This window comes from Diabrotica undecimpunctata, chromosome 9 (assembly GCF_040954645.1).
Source record: "Diabrotica undecimpunctata isolate CICGRU chromosome 9, icDiaUnde3, whole genome shotgun sequence".
NCBI classification, from domain to species: domain Eukaryota; kingdom Metazoa; phylum Arthropoda; class Insecta; order Coleoptera; family Chrysomelidae; genus Diabrotica; species Diabrotica undecimpunctata.
In genome coordinates this window covers 77,983,819-78,002,397 of record NC_092811.1, presented here as the reverse complement: position 1 = coordinate 78,002,397, position 18,579 = coordinate 77,983,819, and the positions used below count along the sequence as shown (strand labels likewise).

Sequence of the window (18,579 nt, the reverse complement as noted above, 5' to 3'; positions counted from 1 at the left end):
CTGTTAATTAATAAAGAAGAGGAGTTGGCATTTTATAGTGGCCACATGATATGCTTCCTGAGGGACTCTACATATGGTAGAAGTATGTAAAGTTCCTCATGACTCACCCTGTATATATATATATATATATATATATATATATTCAAACATAAGCTAAGTCCAACCGTTTGAATTCCCGATTGGTAGGTATAGCAACTGCCCATCATAATTATATAATATCTTATTTTTAACCGATTATGTGGAGGTTGAGACGTCACTATTCCTTCGTCTTCTTTCTTCTTATTAGGCAAGTCTACCTGTTGCCGTTTCCTTTTACACAACTGTGCCGTAATGTTATATTGCCACTACATCTTATACGTAGTCGGTCCATACTTCTTCTACAAAACGGCGATTTGTCTCTTGCTATTTTGACTGCCTCGTCGTCTGTCATTCAACTTATATGATCATTTTATTCTTTCTTCCTATTCAGTATCCACTCACATATCTTCTCCACCTTGCGCGTTGGGTACATTTCGTTTCTTCTTTTTCGATCCCACAATGTATTCCCAGTGATTCTTCTTAGTTTTCGCATGTCTGTTGTTTCTATCATCATTTGCATTTAGGATGTATCAGATGTCATTTGTCGTGTATGGCGTTACAGGTCTTATAGCTGCTTTATAAATTCTTATATTGGTATATTCTGCTCCTCTACATCCTGCTCCTCTATTGGCTTTCTGTATTTTTTTGTTTTACCTCTTTTCTATATCACACTAACTAGATAGTGTAATGTCTAAATAGTTGATTTTCATAATCTGTTTAATGCTGGTTCTGTCAATTTATATTTTATATCTGATCGGTCTTTGCGAATGAGTATTGTTTTCTGAGCTGAAATGACCACATTTAACTTCTTTGAAATTATATTAACTTATGGCTACAGAGCTCGTCCTAGCAGAAGTGCAGTTCGTGCACCGCACGATGGCGGCTAAAACAAAGGGCACCCGTAGAACGCATTTATTTTTATCAATAAATCAATTAAAAAATCAAATTTTTTACGTATTTCTCAAAATAATACTACTTCATCATAAGTTCATAAAATAAGTTATTATTTTCAATAACAATAAGTTATTCAAAAATCAAAATACAAGTCCCATTTCTTCGACAGCATAGTTTATGAAATTAGAGCGTAGTGCAAAATATGTCAGCCCATTATTGCTTACTGTTTACATACGTTGACAAATTCGTCATTTAATAGCAAACTTCGAGGCAGAGGTCACAACAGCTAAACGTGTTTCTTACTTAAAAGCGATAGTACTGTTGGCTTATTAACATTAGCTTTGTTAATTAGAACTTAAAAATTATTTCAGCTAAGTTAAAGGAATGTAGCATCGGCATTTCTTTCTGCGGCCGGTATATAAAACATAAAATGAGAAAAGCCACATTATTCATTTTAATATATTTATTAAGTTTCGATTTAACATACAATAAAAAATAATAATCCTGTTAACAAAATCGAAATGAGTGCGAGAAAAAAATTAAAAGTCAGAGAAAACTTATTTTAATTGAAAATTAAAAGGAAAAATCCAAGTGGTTAACTGTATACCATAGTTTAACAAATTTACAAAGAAGTAAAAACTTCTTATGGATGATGATATATATTTATTAAATAATTTTAAAAATTATCCAAAAGGATTTGGTTTTTCCAAAACATTTTTGGTCCTGTAGGTTCATCATTAGTGAGATGTCTTAAAAGTAGTTAAAACTAGCCATAAATCTAGGTATTTAATTTTTTTCTTGTGGCATTTTAAAGTTATTACTATTTAAATGGGAATAAGCCTCAAATAAAGGTTAAAGTAAGTTTATTGACGTTTCAATTTCCACTTCGGAAATCGTTCTCAAAATACAAACATTAGTAAATTAAACAATTTTTTTTTTGTTACTTGGTGAAAAATTCTAATATTTTAATTTTATCTGACTCATTTATATTGACAATTTAGACATACATTATACATTTTAAAGTAGACTACTTTAAAATGATATTGCCAGTATTGTTGAGTTGAGTTCCTGGGACAACTCTAGTTGTAAGATTTTGTAAGTTGTAAGATTACATGAAATCAACTTTAACTTAAGAATATCCGTCAAACCGTCCTCTTTAAAAAGACAAACACACGCCATGATGACAGTTAAATTCTCCTCTTAGTGATACCATAGTAAATTATGAGGGAAAAACCAGGAAAAACCCTCATAATACTATCCCGACATGAATTTATTACTTTCACTACACAAAATTTTAATGTTATCAAAATCCATAATATGGTCTTTGTCGATTACATGCTTGCTAAAGTACAAGATGGTTTTTTAATAATTCTACAATCACTTTTGTGGAAAATAATGCGATTTGAAATTTCTTCCAGTCTCACCAAAATAAAAAAAGAACTTCTTTGGAAATGGTTTGTATTAGCAGAAGTGATAATAATTTAAACAAAAGATCAGAAATACAAAATCTAACAAAATTTATAATTATATTATTTCTTTATAGTTTATTTATAAAATCAGTAAAATATCACATTTTGATTTAATTTTACACATACTTGTTACATTTTTTCACACATCTTTCAATGATGAATAAATCTTCTTTTTTATTACTAAATAAAAAATAATTAAACAAAATTTTAGTTTTGGGCAATATAATTGTCAAGAATAAAAAATTTTAAGTTGGCATTTATGACAATGAGGCTTATTTGTAATTGGTCGCTATTCTAACTTATTTATAAATTCAATTGTTTTTGTGTTAAAAAAGAGTTTTTCCAAATTATATTACAAAATTTAAGAAACATTTATTAGATAAGAAAATTTTTAGAATAGTTTTTTTTTAAATATGTTTTGCAGCAATTTATTAACAAAACTAATTTTATTTGGTGAGTTAATATAATTTTTTTTCTAGTTCCACTTTGTAAGATAATTTGTATTTTTTAGCAGCTCTTATATATATATATATATATATATATATATATATATATATATATATATATATATATATATATATATATATATGTATATATATATAATATATATATATATATATATATATATATATATATATATATATATATCTGGACCTCAGAGCCAAACGGTATTAAGTCCTGTATTATAAATTTTACAGGAGAACAATTTGAAGATTTTGAAAAATGGTATTTTTCGAACAAATTCCTATTGTAAATATGAGTACACGGATTATTATTTTCCCAGTTATGTTTTTTAAAGATAAACAAAGCTGATAATAACTAACCTCTTACTTTAATTTATTTAAATAATTTTAAATTAATATTGGGACTTAATACTCTTTGGTTCTAACAATGGACTTAATATCTTGTGACTTAATACCATATTTTGTGACTTAATACTTTTTGGCTCGTACTAATCTGTAGATACGATGGACTAGATACTATTATTAATTAAGAAACTCACAGTAGAACAATGCAAAGTACAAACAGCATTATATCAATTCCAATTAAATAATAAAACGCAAAAAGACACCAAAAATATTTATTTTTTAAAATTAATGAAATCAGACGTAAATGTTACAAAGGAATAATTATAACTAACTTAAAACAGAAAATTCATAATAAATATCATTGTATTTTTTAGTCGTCCTCCTTGAGGTTACCATGTGAAAGATTTTTAAAGTATTCATGGAATCTTTTAGGCACCCATTGTAATAAGTTCTGCAAGTCGTTATATTTTTTAGTTGAAATAGGCTTAAGTGTGTCTCTTATTGGTTTCAAAATTAAATTGGCATGGAGAACAACTTCCTGAGAATTATCATTACATTTTCTTTGCGTGGTAGTCTTTTGGCTGCTCTATTGAAATCAACTTGTTCAAAATTCTCTTGATTAAAATTTGTTTTAAAATGTAAAACTCCATGTGTTTCTGCTAAAAACTTCATATGAATAACTTTAGATATTAAAAAGTTTTGATTAGTTATCGTTTTTTTATTATTTTGAAAATAAGATCTGGATTCTTCAGATAACTGGGTAAAGTTATTAAAGTCCATGGTTTCCATTTCCGCTACCTCCAATTTATTGTCACAAAGTCTGAAAAGCTGTTGCCAATCCCACGGAGTTATTAACGAAAATTGACTGGAAGCCTTCTTCTGTCTTTCTATTCGTGCATGAATTGTATCTACCTCCATGTGAGTATGTCCTCTTAAAAGGTACTTATGTTCAATGCATTTTATTGACGGTTTCAGCTTAAGAATCGAAAGATAGCACATAATCATCTGAATATTTCTATTTTGTGATGGACAGTTGTCACTTCAGATAACCATCCTTGCTACTGATTCTTTTACATTTAAATTAATGTATTTCAGAAGGCATGAAGCCATTTCATTTCCACCACGTCCGGCTATAGATTCATCCCAGGTGAAACAATATCCTAATTTCTCTATTGCATCATATACAGTATAATTGAAAGTCCATAGCTTTAGAGAATAGAAGCTCTGAGCATTCGTTAGTAGAGGAGTGGGTAAACATTTTTGTAAATCCACCGAAAGTATTTTGGTGTTCGCTTCGGTTTTAAAAGTCTCTTTATTCTGTCGCTTGAGTTTGTACCGATGATCTGCATCAAAAAGATGAGAGTCATAGTTAGTTTGTAATTCAAGGCGTTCTTCCAAGGATACAGAATCTTTGAGTTTGATAACATACCCATCACATGTGTCACATTTATCATTTCCTGACTCTTTGAAGGCTAAATTAAATTCAGAATTGAAAATTTCATTATATAACCACTGCTTGGGAATATGTTCTTTAGGAATTTGGAGTTCTACACAATCCTCTTAGAAGCACCGATACATTATAGAAATATTGAAATGGCTCCCTAAATACATCCTCTGGGATTTATTCCTGGAGTAATGTGATTCTATACACGGGAACTTCTCTATGTGCTCCCTGATAATGTTTCTTATGTTCACGGATATTTTATTAGAGGGTTCATGTTTACCCCTTTGATCAGGTATTACAATTCGCCCAAGTTGTCTTTTCGTTAATGCATTACCTACAGTAGTTTGTGAAATATTTAAGGTGTTAAGAAAATAAGTACGACACACACTTAGCCTCTTACCATTTACACTAAAAAAATACTTCAACGACGTTATTCTTTTTCCAGCACGAGATCCCGTTCTAGCACGTACACGCTCAACTGGAACTTCTTCGATACAGCTAGCTATAAATTGTCTTTTTTGGTCAAGTTCGATGGTACCATTCCAAAATTGTGAGTAAATTAGAGCACGACTCTCAACTGATATATTCTGTTTGCACTGCTTTCTACATTCATCACGACAAGGTGGTCTCATTTCATTTTTTCCAATAAGCTTATTGGCGGCTGACAGATATTCTTCACCAGCAGCTTTCTTCTGCTTTCTAATGTTTTTCTTCCAATTGGTAGTATTTCTTTTTCTTTTCTTTCCTTTAGTGTCTCGTATTTCTACTTCTTCCTCTTGTTCTTCTAGTTCATTTGTATCACTGTTTCATTAGGTAGATAAGATGGATCCTCAGCTTCAGTATAGACTTCTTTATGTAACACACTTGCACCTACTTCAGCTGCTCTATAGTAAGGTCTATTGTCATCATGTTGAACAATAATTCGTTGTTTTTATCCTTTTCGCTGCTTTGAACAAAATGTTCTAGTGAATTTTCTGGTAGTTCACACCCGTCTATATTTTCTCTTAGAATTTCTTCGCTATTGGAAGAAGGCACATTATTTTTACTAAAAAATATGGTATTGTACACATCATTATTCAAAGCAATAATATCCTCTGTAGCATTGTCGCATCCAGTTGCAAGAACTTTCAAATTTTCATGAGTGATATCGTTCACGCTATTAGTGGTTGGATATATTTCCATAACGATCTCAGCTTCTTCGACGTTAGCAGCAACAGCAACAAAAGCTGAAATTGAAAAAATAATAAAATTTGTTTTGATACACGCATTTCATGTAATTTAATTACCGTTCTCCTCGGGCAAATGTGAGGTTATAACAGGTTTTTCAGATATTTCGTTGCACTGGGCTTGTGCTAGTGTAATTTGTAATATTTTTTGGCCTCTCGATGTCATCATATTGTCCATATACACTTATTAAATATTAAAACAGCGCCTTTATCACGTTTTTTCTGTTAACTGAACGAACAAAATATTGTGACTTAATATTATGACAACTGATGTACACTAAAACAACACAGTATTAAGTCCAGTTAACTAAGCTCACATCTGGAATTAATACCTACATATTGGATATTATTTAGGGCCAAACAGTATCGAAAACCTTTAATACTGTTTGGTTCTATTTAATAGAGGACTTAACATATATAATCTACACCTATCTCGAAAACGAATAGAAATTGGACTGAGGTCCAGATATATATATATATATATATATATATATATATATATATATATATATATATATATATATATATATATAATATATATATATAATATATATATATATATATATTTATAAATATATATATATTAAATGGCCAACTATATGGCCTAGAAAGGACAAATTCGTTAGGTTTAGGAAAGTCCTAAACCTAACCTAAGGGTGGCGCCTTTGTAAGCTAACTACTGTTGTAGTGAAGTTTTGGGAGACATTCGTTGGACTTTCCGAGTTTGAATTTGTATCAGCCCAAGTGTCTGATGAGGCTGGGATAGGCCGAAATGATCATAACACTTTATTGATACCGATTCGAGCACGGGAAGTTTAATGAATTTGTCATCCTAGGCCATATATTTGGCCATTTAATTTAATAAAGCGATAGCGGCTTTCGCTAAAAGATTTTATCTTTTACATATATATATATATATATATATATATATATATATATGCTTTCTTGTTTCCAGGTTTGACTGCGCGTTGAATAATTATGGTTTAAAAAAAAACATTAGTTTACCGATTTTTCCGCAAGTTCGTACTTACCATTGGCAAGTCAAGTAGTCACGCTTCGTTCTAGGGCTTGAAGTATACTGTCTCCTATCTCCCTATATAGTCGATCTTAATCAGAGAATAACCGAACACAAGTCAACATAAATGCTCAATTTTATTTAAGAGCGTAGGCGCAAAATTTCGGGCCAATGCTTTTTAAATGCAATCATTTTTTTCGAATCCTCAGAAAACTAACAAATATTTTTGAAAAATTTGAACGCAGAATGAAAGATTACATTATTACCGAGGGTTGAAAGTCCCTTAAAATAAACAAAAAGTTTTTTTGAATGAGATATTTGAAATTAAAAATCACACTAAATTTTCTCTTTTTTTTTTCACCCCTGTAACTTATTAAAATAAACATTATAGAAGTTTTCAGGGACTTTCGGCCCTCAGTAATAATGTAGTCTTTCATTCTGCGTTTAAATTTTTCAAAAATACTTATTAGTTTTTTCAGGATTCGAAAAAAAATGAATGCATTTAAAAAGCATTGGCCCGAAATTTTGCGCCTACGCTCTTAAGAATTTATATTGTGTGATATGCCCACTGACTATTAATTTGCTGGTTGTTAGCTGTCATTGGCGGCTTGGCCACGTAACTTCAAAGGAGTGTCGCTTCTCTGTGTTCGGTTATTCTCAGGGGTCGTATTTTCGAATTCATTCGAGCATATTTCGCATACGAAATTATTTAGAAGAAATTAGCTCGAAATCCAATTTTGTGTATTTTCGAACACTGCGTGTACGAATTTTTTCGTATACGGCGACTCGAATGGGTCTGAACCATTCGAATATCTATGCTCGTATACGATTAAAGTAATTGTTATTTCAGTTGTCATTGGGCCCGTAAAAGTCAGATAAGATTTCTGCTAATCGTTTTTAAAATATTTTTACATTGAACTTTGTTTTCAATAGCTGGTTTAAATAATTTTTTAAAGAAAGAGATATAGTTAATGCCCTTGTAGAGGCGGAAATATTAGCGGAACAGAGAGGTAGAGTTTACCATCCCTTTCTTAACCTTCTAGAGAACTATTCTAATGTACAATTTCAAAAATTGTACAGATTAACAAAGCCCCTCACAATGAAGTTAATAGAATTAAATGGCTCTTTTTTTGTTCGGCCGACTCTGAACTACCATATCTCATGCCCTTTTTTTACTCCTTAGAGCTAATTTACAAGAAACGAATTGTTTTAGATGACAAAACCGTAAAATAGGTTAAGTAAAACTGTCAATTATTCTTCTTTTTTTATTTGAGTTTTACTTGTTCGAATGTGCAGTGTTGCCGGTGCAAATTCTTCTCGTATACGTATAACATTTCGAAGGACGTTCAAAAATACACATTCAGATTCGTATACGAAATTTTTCATTCGAGTTTACCCATATACGAAAAAATTCAATTGAATTCGAAAATATGACCCTGATCTTAACGCACTTCTCTCGAATGGTTCTTGGCTTTTTGTGATTAGCCCTGTGCGAGTATAGGTGGGAGGGGTCATACTCGTCGGTGTTGTTTCCTGATTTACTTTTGTCTTTTTCTTCAATACCATTTTCCATGATGTAGGAAAATTTTGATCATCATCTCTTTGCTTTAAATTATTAGGATTTTTTTCTATTTCTATTAATTCTCTGATCTCACATTTTCTTTTCATCTCAATGTTAGCTAGCATCGGCGTTTGATTTATGTTTTCTTTATGTTCTGCATTTGAAACATTTTGTGCAAGGGACGACGTTTTTTCCCCCCTTTCGATGCCATTTCAATGCTCTTCTCGTCTAGCATGGATTCTTCGATTGGTCTTTTCGATGTGTTCGTCAGAGCCCCACATAGAATTTCTTATACTCCTTGGTTTTCTAACAATATTTTTGTTTTTGTAGATGATAAAATAGTAGAGATTTTTCTATCGTTATTAAATAATGTTTCTATTTTGTATCTTCTTAGCACTCTTCCTATTTTCTCTGTTGTACCCTTTACATATAGTAGAATAGTAGAATGATTTTTTTTTGCAATCGGTTTTTCATCGTCGGTTGGGTTCTTAATTCTTCTTTGGGTATTCTGAGCTAGATATATTTTGAGAAGCCGTTTTTTAACGCTGTTTTTACATTATGCATTTCTTTATTTTGATGTTGTTCGTCTGTCAGTCCTTCGGATCTTGTAATCAGGGTTTTCATGATAGAATGTAATTGAGTAGGATGGTGATGTGAATCTGCGTTTAAATATCTGTTGGTATGTGTTGATTTACGTACTTAAGCCAAAGTTTGGGTTTGTGTTCGGCTATTCTTATTTCTCGCTGTTCTATTTCTTGCATAAACAAATTTGCTATTATCGGTGACAGTGTTGAAACTATCGGTGCTCTTTTAACTTGTTTATATCTTTGTTCCTAATAGATGAAATATGTGTTATTTAAGCAGGGTTTTTTATATTTAAAGTATCTTGTGATAATGAACAATTGTTGCTTATAATTTCTAATGATTTATCTATAAGAACATTCGTGTAAAAAGAAACCATATCGAAGCTGATTAACAAATATCTTGGTTCAAGAATCTGTTATACGCTCGATGAAATAGCTTGCATTCTTGACCTAAGACTCCGCTTCTTCTAAGTATGGTTGTAGCTGTTTGGTCAGAAATTGTATGTGCCTTGCGTAGACAGTAAAATTTTGGACATCTTGATTACTTATCTCTAAGTATAAGATGGAACTGTTAGTCTTTCTTGATGTCTGAGGCTTTAATCTCTAATCTCAAAGCAATAACGCATCTCTAGAGAAAATAACAAAAGCCAATATATATATATATATATATATATATATATATATATATATATATATATATATATATATATATATATATATATATATATATATATATATATATATATGTATATATATATATAAATAAATATTTATATATATATAATATATATATATAATATATATATATATATATATATATATATATATATATATATATATATATATATTAGTATAATTATAATCTTTATTTTAGAACTTGCCACAGACGCTTAGGAAGAAGAAATCACCAGAATACAAAACTAAAGTATTTGTATGTCTTCTGTTCACGACAATTATAGTCCTCATAGTCACAGCATATTTCTTATACCAACAAAAAGTGTTAGCTAAAGTTTATTTTGGAAATATGAAACTAAACAAAGCAAAACGAACTGTGAAAATATTTAATGATGAAGGAGAAGATGTCGTTAAATTGCATTTAGGGACAACGCTTAATTACGACAATGTGTTAAATTGTTTACCAGCAGATAACAGAGATGACGGAAGCCTTTGTTTGGAATGGATGCATAGGTAGGTATATTTCCATATTATTTAAATTTGATGGACGAAAATTGACCATCAATTTTTTTTATTTATTAAAAGTTGCGGATACAGAGATCCAAAAGTCTAGATTTTTTCCAAGGTGGAACCATTAATACTCATTAGCATTATTGTCGCTATTGTATTAGCCAAGTGTTTCGTAATGAAAAATATTTTAGATAGTAATAATAGAAATAGTAAATCATGTGATTTTACTGGTATTTTTTATTATAAATAGTCTCATTTTACTCCACTCGTGCAGCTTAAAAGTATGGCAAGGTAGTCTGCTAATTCTTGGGCCTAGGGTATCCAAGGAAGGAAACAAGTCCAGAGCCACGCTACACCTTCGTACTATTATCCCTGGTTTTACTCAAACTAGTGATTTTTTTCTGGCTGAGTCGACTATAACCTTTAAATACTTATAAAAATTATAATAATATTACATTATTAAAAAATATACAGTAGATCCACTGGATATTTGTACATTGCGATCATTCGTCGTATTATGGAAAATAAACCAAAACATGTGAGCCAAACTTACGTTGGTCGGTTATAAGAACTAGAAAAAAGCTAGTATAACAACTGACATTTTTATACTTCTCTTTTATGTTATTAGTATCTAGACCTATCGCCTGTACCAAGTATCAAACTCGGGCATTCTCAGTGATAGTAAAACACTCTACCGTTTGAAATATCCGACATGCAATTCCTATTTTTTATTCGAAGCATAGTACATTCTGTGCATTAGCTTCCGATTATTTTGAACAAGGTCGATTTACCGACAAACAACGGGATAGCACTCGCCGGCTATAGACAGTTTTGCCCTATCACAGGGATCGTAAACCACAAATATTGAGAAAAAATACGGTATTCCACGGTGTGTTGGTTCCCGTTATATTTTGTCTTTTTCTATTACGTATTTTCCATTTCTCTTCGCCGATGAAGAACGCCACTCCACGTTTTCTGAGGACGCTCCTTTAGAACCACCCATGAACCCAGAATAAACATCAGATCGAAATTATTTTAGAGAAAGAAGCAGAGGCTGAGAGAGTGGAATTGATATTATAAATTATTCTTCTTTTATTATTATTTATCAACATTTGTAACACTTCAGGTTTTTTTATCGAGGATAATTTTTGTTTTTAAGGTTTTGAGACTTTACTTGCCACACATAAGTAGCAGCACTGAAGATGGAATATTTATTCCAAAAACGTTCTATTTCCGAAATGGTGCTTTTACATAAATTGTGTTTTAAAAAGTTTTTTTAAATAAAAAAATTATTTTACTCTAGTACTAAATTTTATATGATTGTAGCTAGTGGATTCTAGAGAGTGGATGTAATAGCCAAAATCAATTTTAGGATTATTGTCTTAAAATAATATTTTTATAAGGGTTTTTACTTTTTGTAAGAGTTTTAGTTTTACCACAATTTTTACAAAGAGACATAGATTTAACTTTTGGTTTATCGAGTTTTTCTTTTAGTTACTTTTCTGTAATTTTTTTGTAAGCTTATGTGGTTGAATTTGATCAAAGCCACAATATATTGCTTAAAAGAATTTTAAGCATTAAACTGTGCCAAGGCTACTATCTGCTAGGTTTAATAAAGTAGATGACCTCCATTGTCACAAATGGATAATTTGGTCGTTATCAGTACAATGCAGCTAAGTTATAATAGGAGAAGGTTAACTTGGAAAAAAAGATCACTACAGGAGCAATGCGATTACAGAGCAACAACTTTTAACATTATTGCCACAAATTGGTCGCATTGCTCCTATAGTGAACCTTTTTGCAAGTTAACTTTCTCCTATTCTAACTTAGCTGCACCGTACTGATGACGACCAAATAATTAGAAATACGTATTTACGCTTGCTATCCATCTTATACACATATTTTATTATATCTTTTTCCTTTGTTGTGAGCTTAGCAATATCCACCAACTTTATTTTACTATTAACTTGCATTAACCTTTTTTTGTTGTTTGAAACGTTCTAAACGTTTAGCATTCGTTTCCTCAGGTACCTTAACTTCCTCTCTAGATGTGATCGTTATTGCTCTGGAAATCTCAGAGTCCTCTAACATTATTGCCACATATTTGTTGCACATATATTTTTATATATGTTTTTCCTTTGTTCCGAGCTATGCCGATACCTGCTAACAGTATTTTACTATTAACGCGCATTAACCTTTTCATATATATATATATATATATATATATATATATATATATATATATATATATATATATATATAGATATATATATATATATCAATATATATATATATATATATATATATATATATATATATATATATATATATATATATATATATATATATATATCATCAATTAGCCTATGTTTATCGACTGCTGAACGTAGGCCTCCCGTAAAATTTTCCACCTATTTCTAGCTTGAGCTTCTTGCATCCAGTTTGTGGTGATGCGCTTGATCATCCGTCCATCTAGTCGGTGGTCGTCCTCTGCTTCGATATGCCTCTTGCCTTGGTCGCTATTCCAGAATCTTTCTGGTCCATCTATCATCCGTTAATCTGGCAACATGGCTTGGGTCCGACCCAAGCACATTTAGCCATGGCTATTTTTGCAACTGCAACTGTGACTCCTGCTCTTCTTCTTATTTTATTTTGTTCTTTTTGTCAGAGTCAGTGTTTCTGCACCATATGTAAGAACCGGTAAAACGCACTGGTTAAAAACCTTTCTTTTTAAACAAACTGGGATAATAGACTTGAAAATGCTATTCAATCTACTAAAGGCAGCCCATGTGAGACCTATTCTTCTTTGTATTTCAGTTGTCTGATTATCTCGGCCTAAGCGAATCTCATGCCCTAGATATTTGTAAGCTATTACTTGGTCGATGCTGTGGCTCTCAATCAGAATTTTACCGCTGACTACAAGTTGGTCATAAATTTTGTCTTTGAGGTGTTAATTTTAAGACCAATTGTTTTTGACACTTCATAGAGCGTGTGCAGCATTTTTATAGCTTTATCAACTCTATCAGATATTAAAACGATGCCATTGGCAAATCTTAGGTGGTTCAGATCTTCCCCATTTATATTAATTCCCATGTTATCCCCTCGTTCCATTTGCTTGAGCATATATTCAAGAACAGCTGTAAACAATTTAGGGGAGATAGTATCACCCTGTCTAATTCCACGTTCTATTCGAAACTTCTTGGTATCTTTATGAAGGCGAACACAAGCTGTACCAGTTTCGTAAATACTTTTAATCAAGGCGATATATCGGTAGTCAATGCGGCAGTCAGCCAATGCTCGAAGCATTTTATGATGAACTATAGTATCAAACTCCTTTTCATAATCTACGAATATAAGACAGATAGGCTTGTTATACTCTGTACACTTTCTTATTAGCGTTTTTATAACTTGTAGATGATCATTTGTGCCGTACCTGGGGCGGAACCCAGCCTGTTCACAAGGTTGGTAACTATCCAGTTTGTTCACAAGCCGTTTTGTTATTATCTTTATGAATAGTTTGTATGTATGGGAGAGCAAACTAATAGGTCTGCATTTCTTTAGGTCTGACATGTCACCTTTTTGTGCATTATGGTTATTATTGCATTATGCCACTGGGAGAAAGTTACGCCTCTTGTCAAACAAGTATTGAACATCTCTTTCAACACATTTAGTAACGTTCCTTCTACTTCTTTGATTTGTTCAATGACTACCCCATCTTCTCCAGGTAATTTATTGTTTTTCATTTCCGAGAGAGCTGATTTTATTTCCTCTGTTGTGATATCTGGGATGTCTTCTGAGCCTACATTTTGAACTGTTGGTATTTGATTTTGATCAGGATCTGGAAGTTCTTCTCGCTTATACAATTCTGAGTAAAAATCTTGAGCAATTTTTAAAATATCTTCCTTATTTGTTGTAGTTTCTCCCTTTTAATTTACAAGTTTACAAATATTTTTTAATCCTTCAGTCATTTATCGGAGCAGAACCTTTAACTTTTATTTTTATCAATGGCTTGAGTAATGTATTCAGTGTTGTAATTTCTGACATCCTTTCGAAGGGATTTTGTGATATCTTTGTTTAACTGTTCAAGTGTTATAAAATTTTCTGTGTATTTGTCTGTTAATTATCTTCTTTTGTTTATAAGATCTTTAGTAGCTTGAGTGAGTTTATCCATCTTGTTTTTTCCTTTTTCCTTATATTTTCTATGAGCGTTTTGAATCGCACTATTTATTCGCATGTTTGTCACCTCTATAAATCTAATGCATTTTCATTTAGATGTTCTACTTTTTTCAGTTCTGAAGTTATGAGATTGTGATAAGCTACTCTATCTTCTATCGATTTCCATTTATTAGAGTGCCTCTCTGTTATCATTGCTGTCCTCTCTTGTCTAATGTTGATCATTATTTTTGCTATAAACCGATGGTCACTCCCAACAGTGATTTTATTAATTACTGTAACATGTTAGAAAATATTTTTTCTGTTTGTAATGATGAAATCAATTTCGTTTTTTGTTATGCCATCTGGACTAGCCCACGTCCACTTAAGTTGTTGGTTCTTTTTAAAAAATGTGTTCATCACATAAAGCCGATGACGCAACAAAAAATGTAGTAGTACACCTCCTCTATCATTTCGCTCACCGTATCCAAATGAGCCCATAGCCACTTCTGCGTTATCTTCTTTAAATCCAAGTTTAGCGTTAAAATCGCCCATTAAGATTAGGTGGTGGGTTTTATCTTTTTCTATTGCTCTATTTATATCTTCATAAAAGTTTTCGATTTCTTCATCTCTATGGCTCGTCGTGGGTGCATATACTTGGATAATTTTAATAGAGCGTCTCTCGTTCAGTTTTAATATAAGGTACACAACTCTTGAGCTTACACTCTCTATTTTTATAATTTTATCTAGGTGTTTCTTGGACACGAGAAAGCCTACGCCGCCAATTGCCTTATCATTTTCTCTAATAGAATGTAGCAGATGACCTGATTTTAAAACTAATTGCTTTTCTCCTTTTCTTCGTATTTCGGAAAGTCCCAATACATTCCATTTTATGCAGTTAAGTTCTTCCTGTAATTCAATCAACTTATCTTCAGTTGCAAGCGTTCTTACGTTATAAGTGGCAATATGTAATATTCGTTGTCCATGGTAGCCGTGTCTATCCCGGTGATTCTTTGCACCCTCTGCCCTTGGTCCAATCTGGTGACTACCGTCACCAGGGGCCGTTGGGCCGCCGGAGACTAAGGGCTTTTTTAGTTTGTGTCATGCCATTTACGGGGAAAATTAGCCATTTCACTACCACGCTGGCCAGTGCGGGTTGGTAGCGGGATATACCGGGATGTGGTAAGGATTGGAAAATGGGTAGGAAGATAGGTTGGGGACCTGCCTCTTCTAAAGGCTTGGACATAGGAGAAAAGTCAGTAGCTAGCGTACGGCAGGGACGCCACTCCCTGTAGCAGCCTGTACCCTATATATATATATATATATATATATATATATATATATATATATATATATATATATATATATATATATATATATATATATATATATATATATATATATTATATGAGGGTGTTAAACCCAAAGTGGTGTAAGTCATGTTGTGTGCATTAGATAATCATTGAAAATCATGTATGTAGTTCTGTTGTTGTATTTTATAGGGTTAAAGTGACTTACGTCACTGCATTTGAAGAAACTCGATTTGTTGTAAATTAAAATTAAAAAAATAGAAAAAAATTAGGCACAAATTTTATGTTTTACTCAAATAACTACACTAATACAATCATACAGTTCTTTTTTTGCAACAAAACGTCTCAGTCATGTTCAATATCAACTAAATCCAGTGGGCCTATATCTTGTGTTTCTGTTGTTTCAACAAGTTCCTAAAAGTAAGCATGGTTGATAGGTGGAATGTATGAAAGCAAACCTAACATGTCCCTCTTTTTTTCCTTAGCCACATGTCTTGGCCCATAGTGTAAATTTTCCAGATCAATTTGGCCTTCCTAGTTTTGCTGACTTTAGACATAAAGCAGAAAATGGAAAGGTCTCGTTAAGAGTTTCCTTGTAATATAGCATAAATGGTTCTTCCTTCACTAATCGAATCCATTGCACTTTGAGCCATGGCACCTGTTCGTTTGTGACATTTTTTTTCCTCTTTGTAATTGCTGCTTCAAGATTTTTCGTAAACTTGAAGTCTTGGCCTGACATTTGTGTTATAAAAAAAACTTTCTTCTTTCTTGACTTCGCGATTATGGAGCGCCAATCTCTCGGAACATAAATGACCTTACCTCTTTCGTAAGATTCTATGGATCCAAAATCAGAATCATTAGGAAGATAAGAGTAACCACTTACCATAAATTTATGGTCAATAATATTGGTCTTATCACTGCAGTGAAGCCCTCTCATAAGACACAACTCAAACTTCCAATTTCGATTCTGACCTGTGCAAGTTTCACTATACATGGTGACATGTTCTGATGCTGATGCTCTTGTAGTAATATGTTTTCTAACACAAGAACTTATTTCTTGCGAACCACGTGACGCAATTGTCTCATCCCATGTGTACATAGAGCCTAGCTCGGTTAATAGCTCATGACATCCTAGATTATAGACGTACATGTTTCTTTTGTAATAAGCCACAGAAGTGGTGAGAACAAGAAACGGTAGAGCTTTCTGCAAGTCAAAAGTGAAGGCATAAGAGAATTGATCTTGTTTTGACTTCTTTGATGCTTTGGCATCTAATTTCATAGATGTTCGAGCAGCCGCTGCCTTTCGAAGATGAAGTTCATGTTGTACTTCCAAGTTGTGTCTTGCTGTTCCAGCTTCTAAAACTGACATTTCTATTTTGTGGTTGTCACATTTTGAACACGTGTTTTTACGTGGCACATGAAAGTGCAAGTTGAAGTCATTGTTGAAGCATTTACGGTAAATTGGCACTTTAACAGTAAAATATTTTCCTCTGTGCAGTACTTCCTATATAAGTTATACATAAGACGTATATTAAGGTCAGGAGGTAAATATTTTCTATTTGGATTTTGAGCTCTAGTATAATGAGACTGGTATGAGGGGAATGATGAAATATGTTTCCGGACAGCACTCATTTTTTTATCAGTAATTTTATTTATGGATATTCCACTTCCCCGTTTGTCTAATCCTGGTTGATCTAGCAAATTTACGGACACCAAAGAGGAAAGTCTTAGAGAACTAATGAACACACACTTTCCGGGCTCAACAATTCTGGATGATGCAGATAGGCAAACCAACACAGACCAAAGGCTCACTAGACCAAGGTCTACAGATTGGAAAATAGCCACAGCAATCACAAGACCAAACAGAATTAGATGGGCTATAAATAAGTTTCGGCCATATAAGTCTCCAGGGACAGATGGCATATATCCAATACTGTTGCATATGGGATTAGAGGTATTGATACCACACCTTTGCAAGCTCCTCAAAGCCACTTGGGCATGGGGGATCGTACCGGAAATATGGCAAAAGGTCAAAGTCATATACTTGCCTAAGGTAGGTAAAGTATCAGACCTAACACCAAAGTCATATAGATCGATAAGCCTATCTTCTTTTCTATTAAAAACGCTGGAAAGGCTTCTTGATAGGTACATCAGAGACGAAGTGCTAAAAGATAATCCTCTAAGCAATCGTCAATATGCATACCAACCTGGTAAATCTACGGACTCCGCGTTGGATGATCTAAATAGGCTTATCTCAAAGTCAATGGAAGACAAAGAGATAGCAATGGCCGCTTTTTTAGATATAGAAGGGGCATTTAATAATGTTACCACCAGCTCTTTGATAGGGGCTATGAGTAGACGAGGTGCACCTGCGGTAATATGCAGATGGATAAGGGCATCCCTGGAGAATAGGACAGTAATGTCCACTCTGGGTAAAGCAACCATCAAAGCAAAAGTAGGCAGAGGCTGTCCACAAGGAGGAGTTCTGTCCCCTCTACTTTGGGCAACCTTGGTAGATGATCTCCTCAGAAGTCTGTCCACAGAAGGCTTTTATTGTCTAGGATATGCTGACGATATAGCAATCGTTGTCAGGGGCAGGTTTGCTCAGGTAGTTTCTGAGAGAATGCAAGCAGCCCTAAATATAGTTGACGACTGGTGTAAACAAGAGAGACTGATAGTCAATGCTCAGAAAACACAAATTGTTAACTTCGCCAAAAAAACAGCACTACAAGGCCTAAAACCACCGGTGCTGGGAAGAACAGAGATTTCATTTGCCAAAGAAACAAAATACCTTGGGGTATATTTTGATCATAGGCTTACATGGAATACTCACATTCTAAAAACCACACAGA

The 18,579-nt window shown here is 32.7% G+C and overlaps 1 protein-coding gene across 5 annotated transcripts in view; it reads left to right on the top strand.

Annotated features, from left to right (window-relative positions):
- The window catches only part of LOC140450169 (myogenesis-regulating glycosidase), a 194,935-nt gene that overhangs the window by 131,807 nt on the left and 44,549 nt on the right, over positions 1-18,579 (top strand). For all 5 annotated transcript variants that reach the window (XM_072543620.1, XM_072543623.1, XM_072543621.1 and 2 more), the window contains one exon: positions 9,955-10,268. In XM_072543620.1, the coding sequence (XP_072399721.1) occupies positions 9,955-10,268 (314 nt within the window). The remainder of the gene's footprint in view (positions 1-9,954; positions 10,269-18,579) is intronic.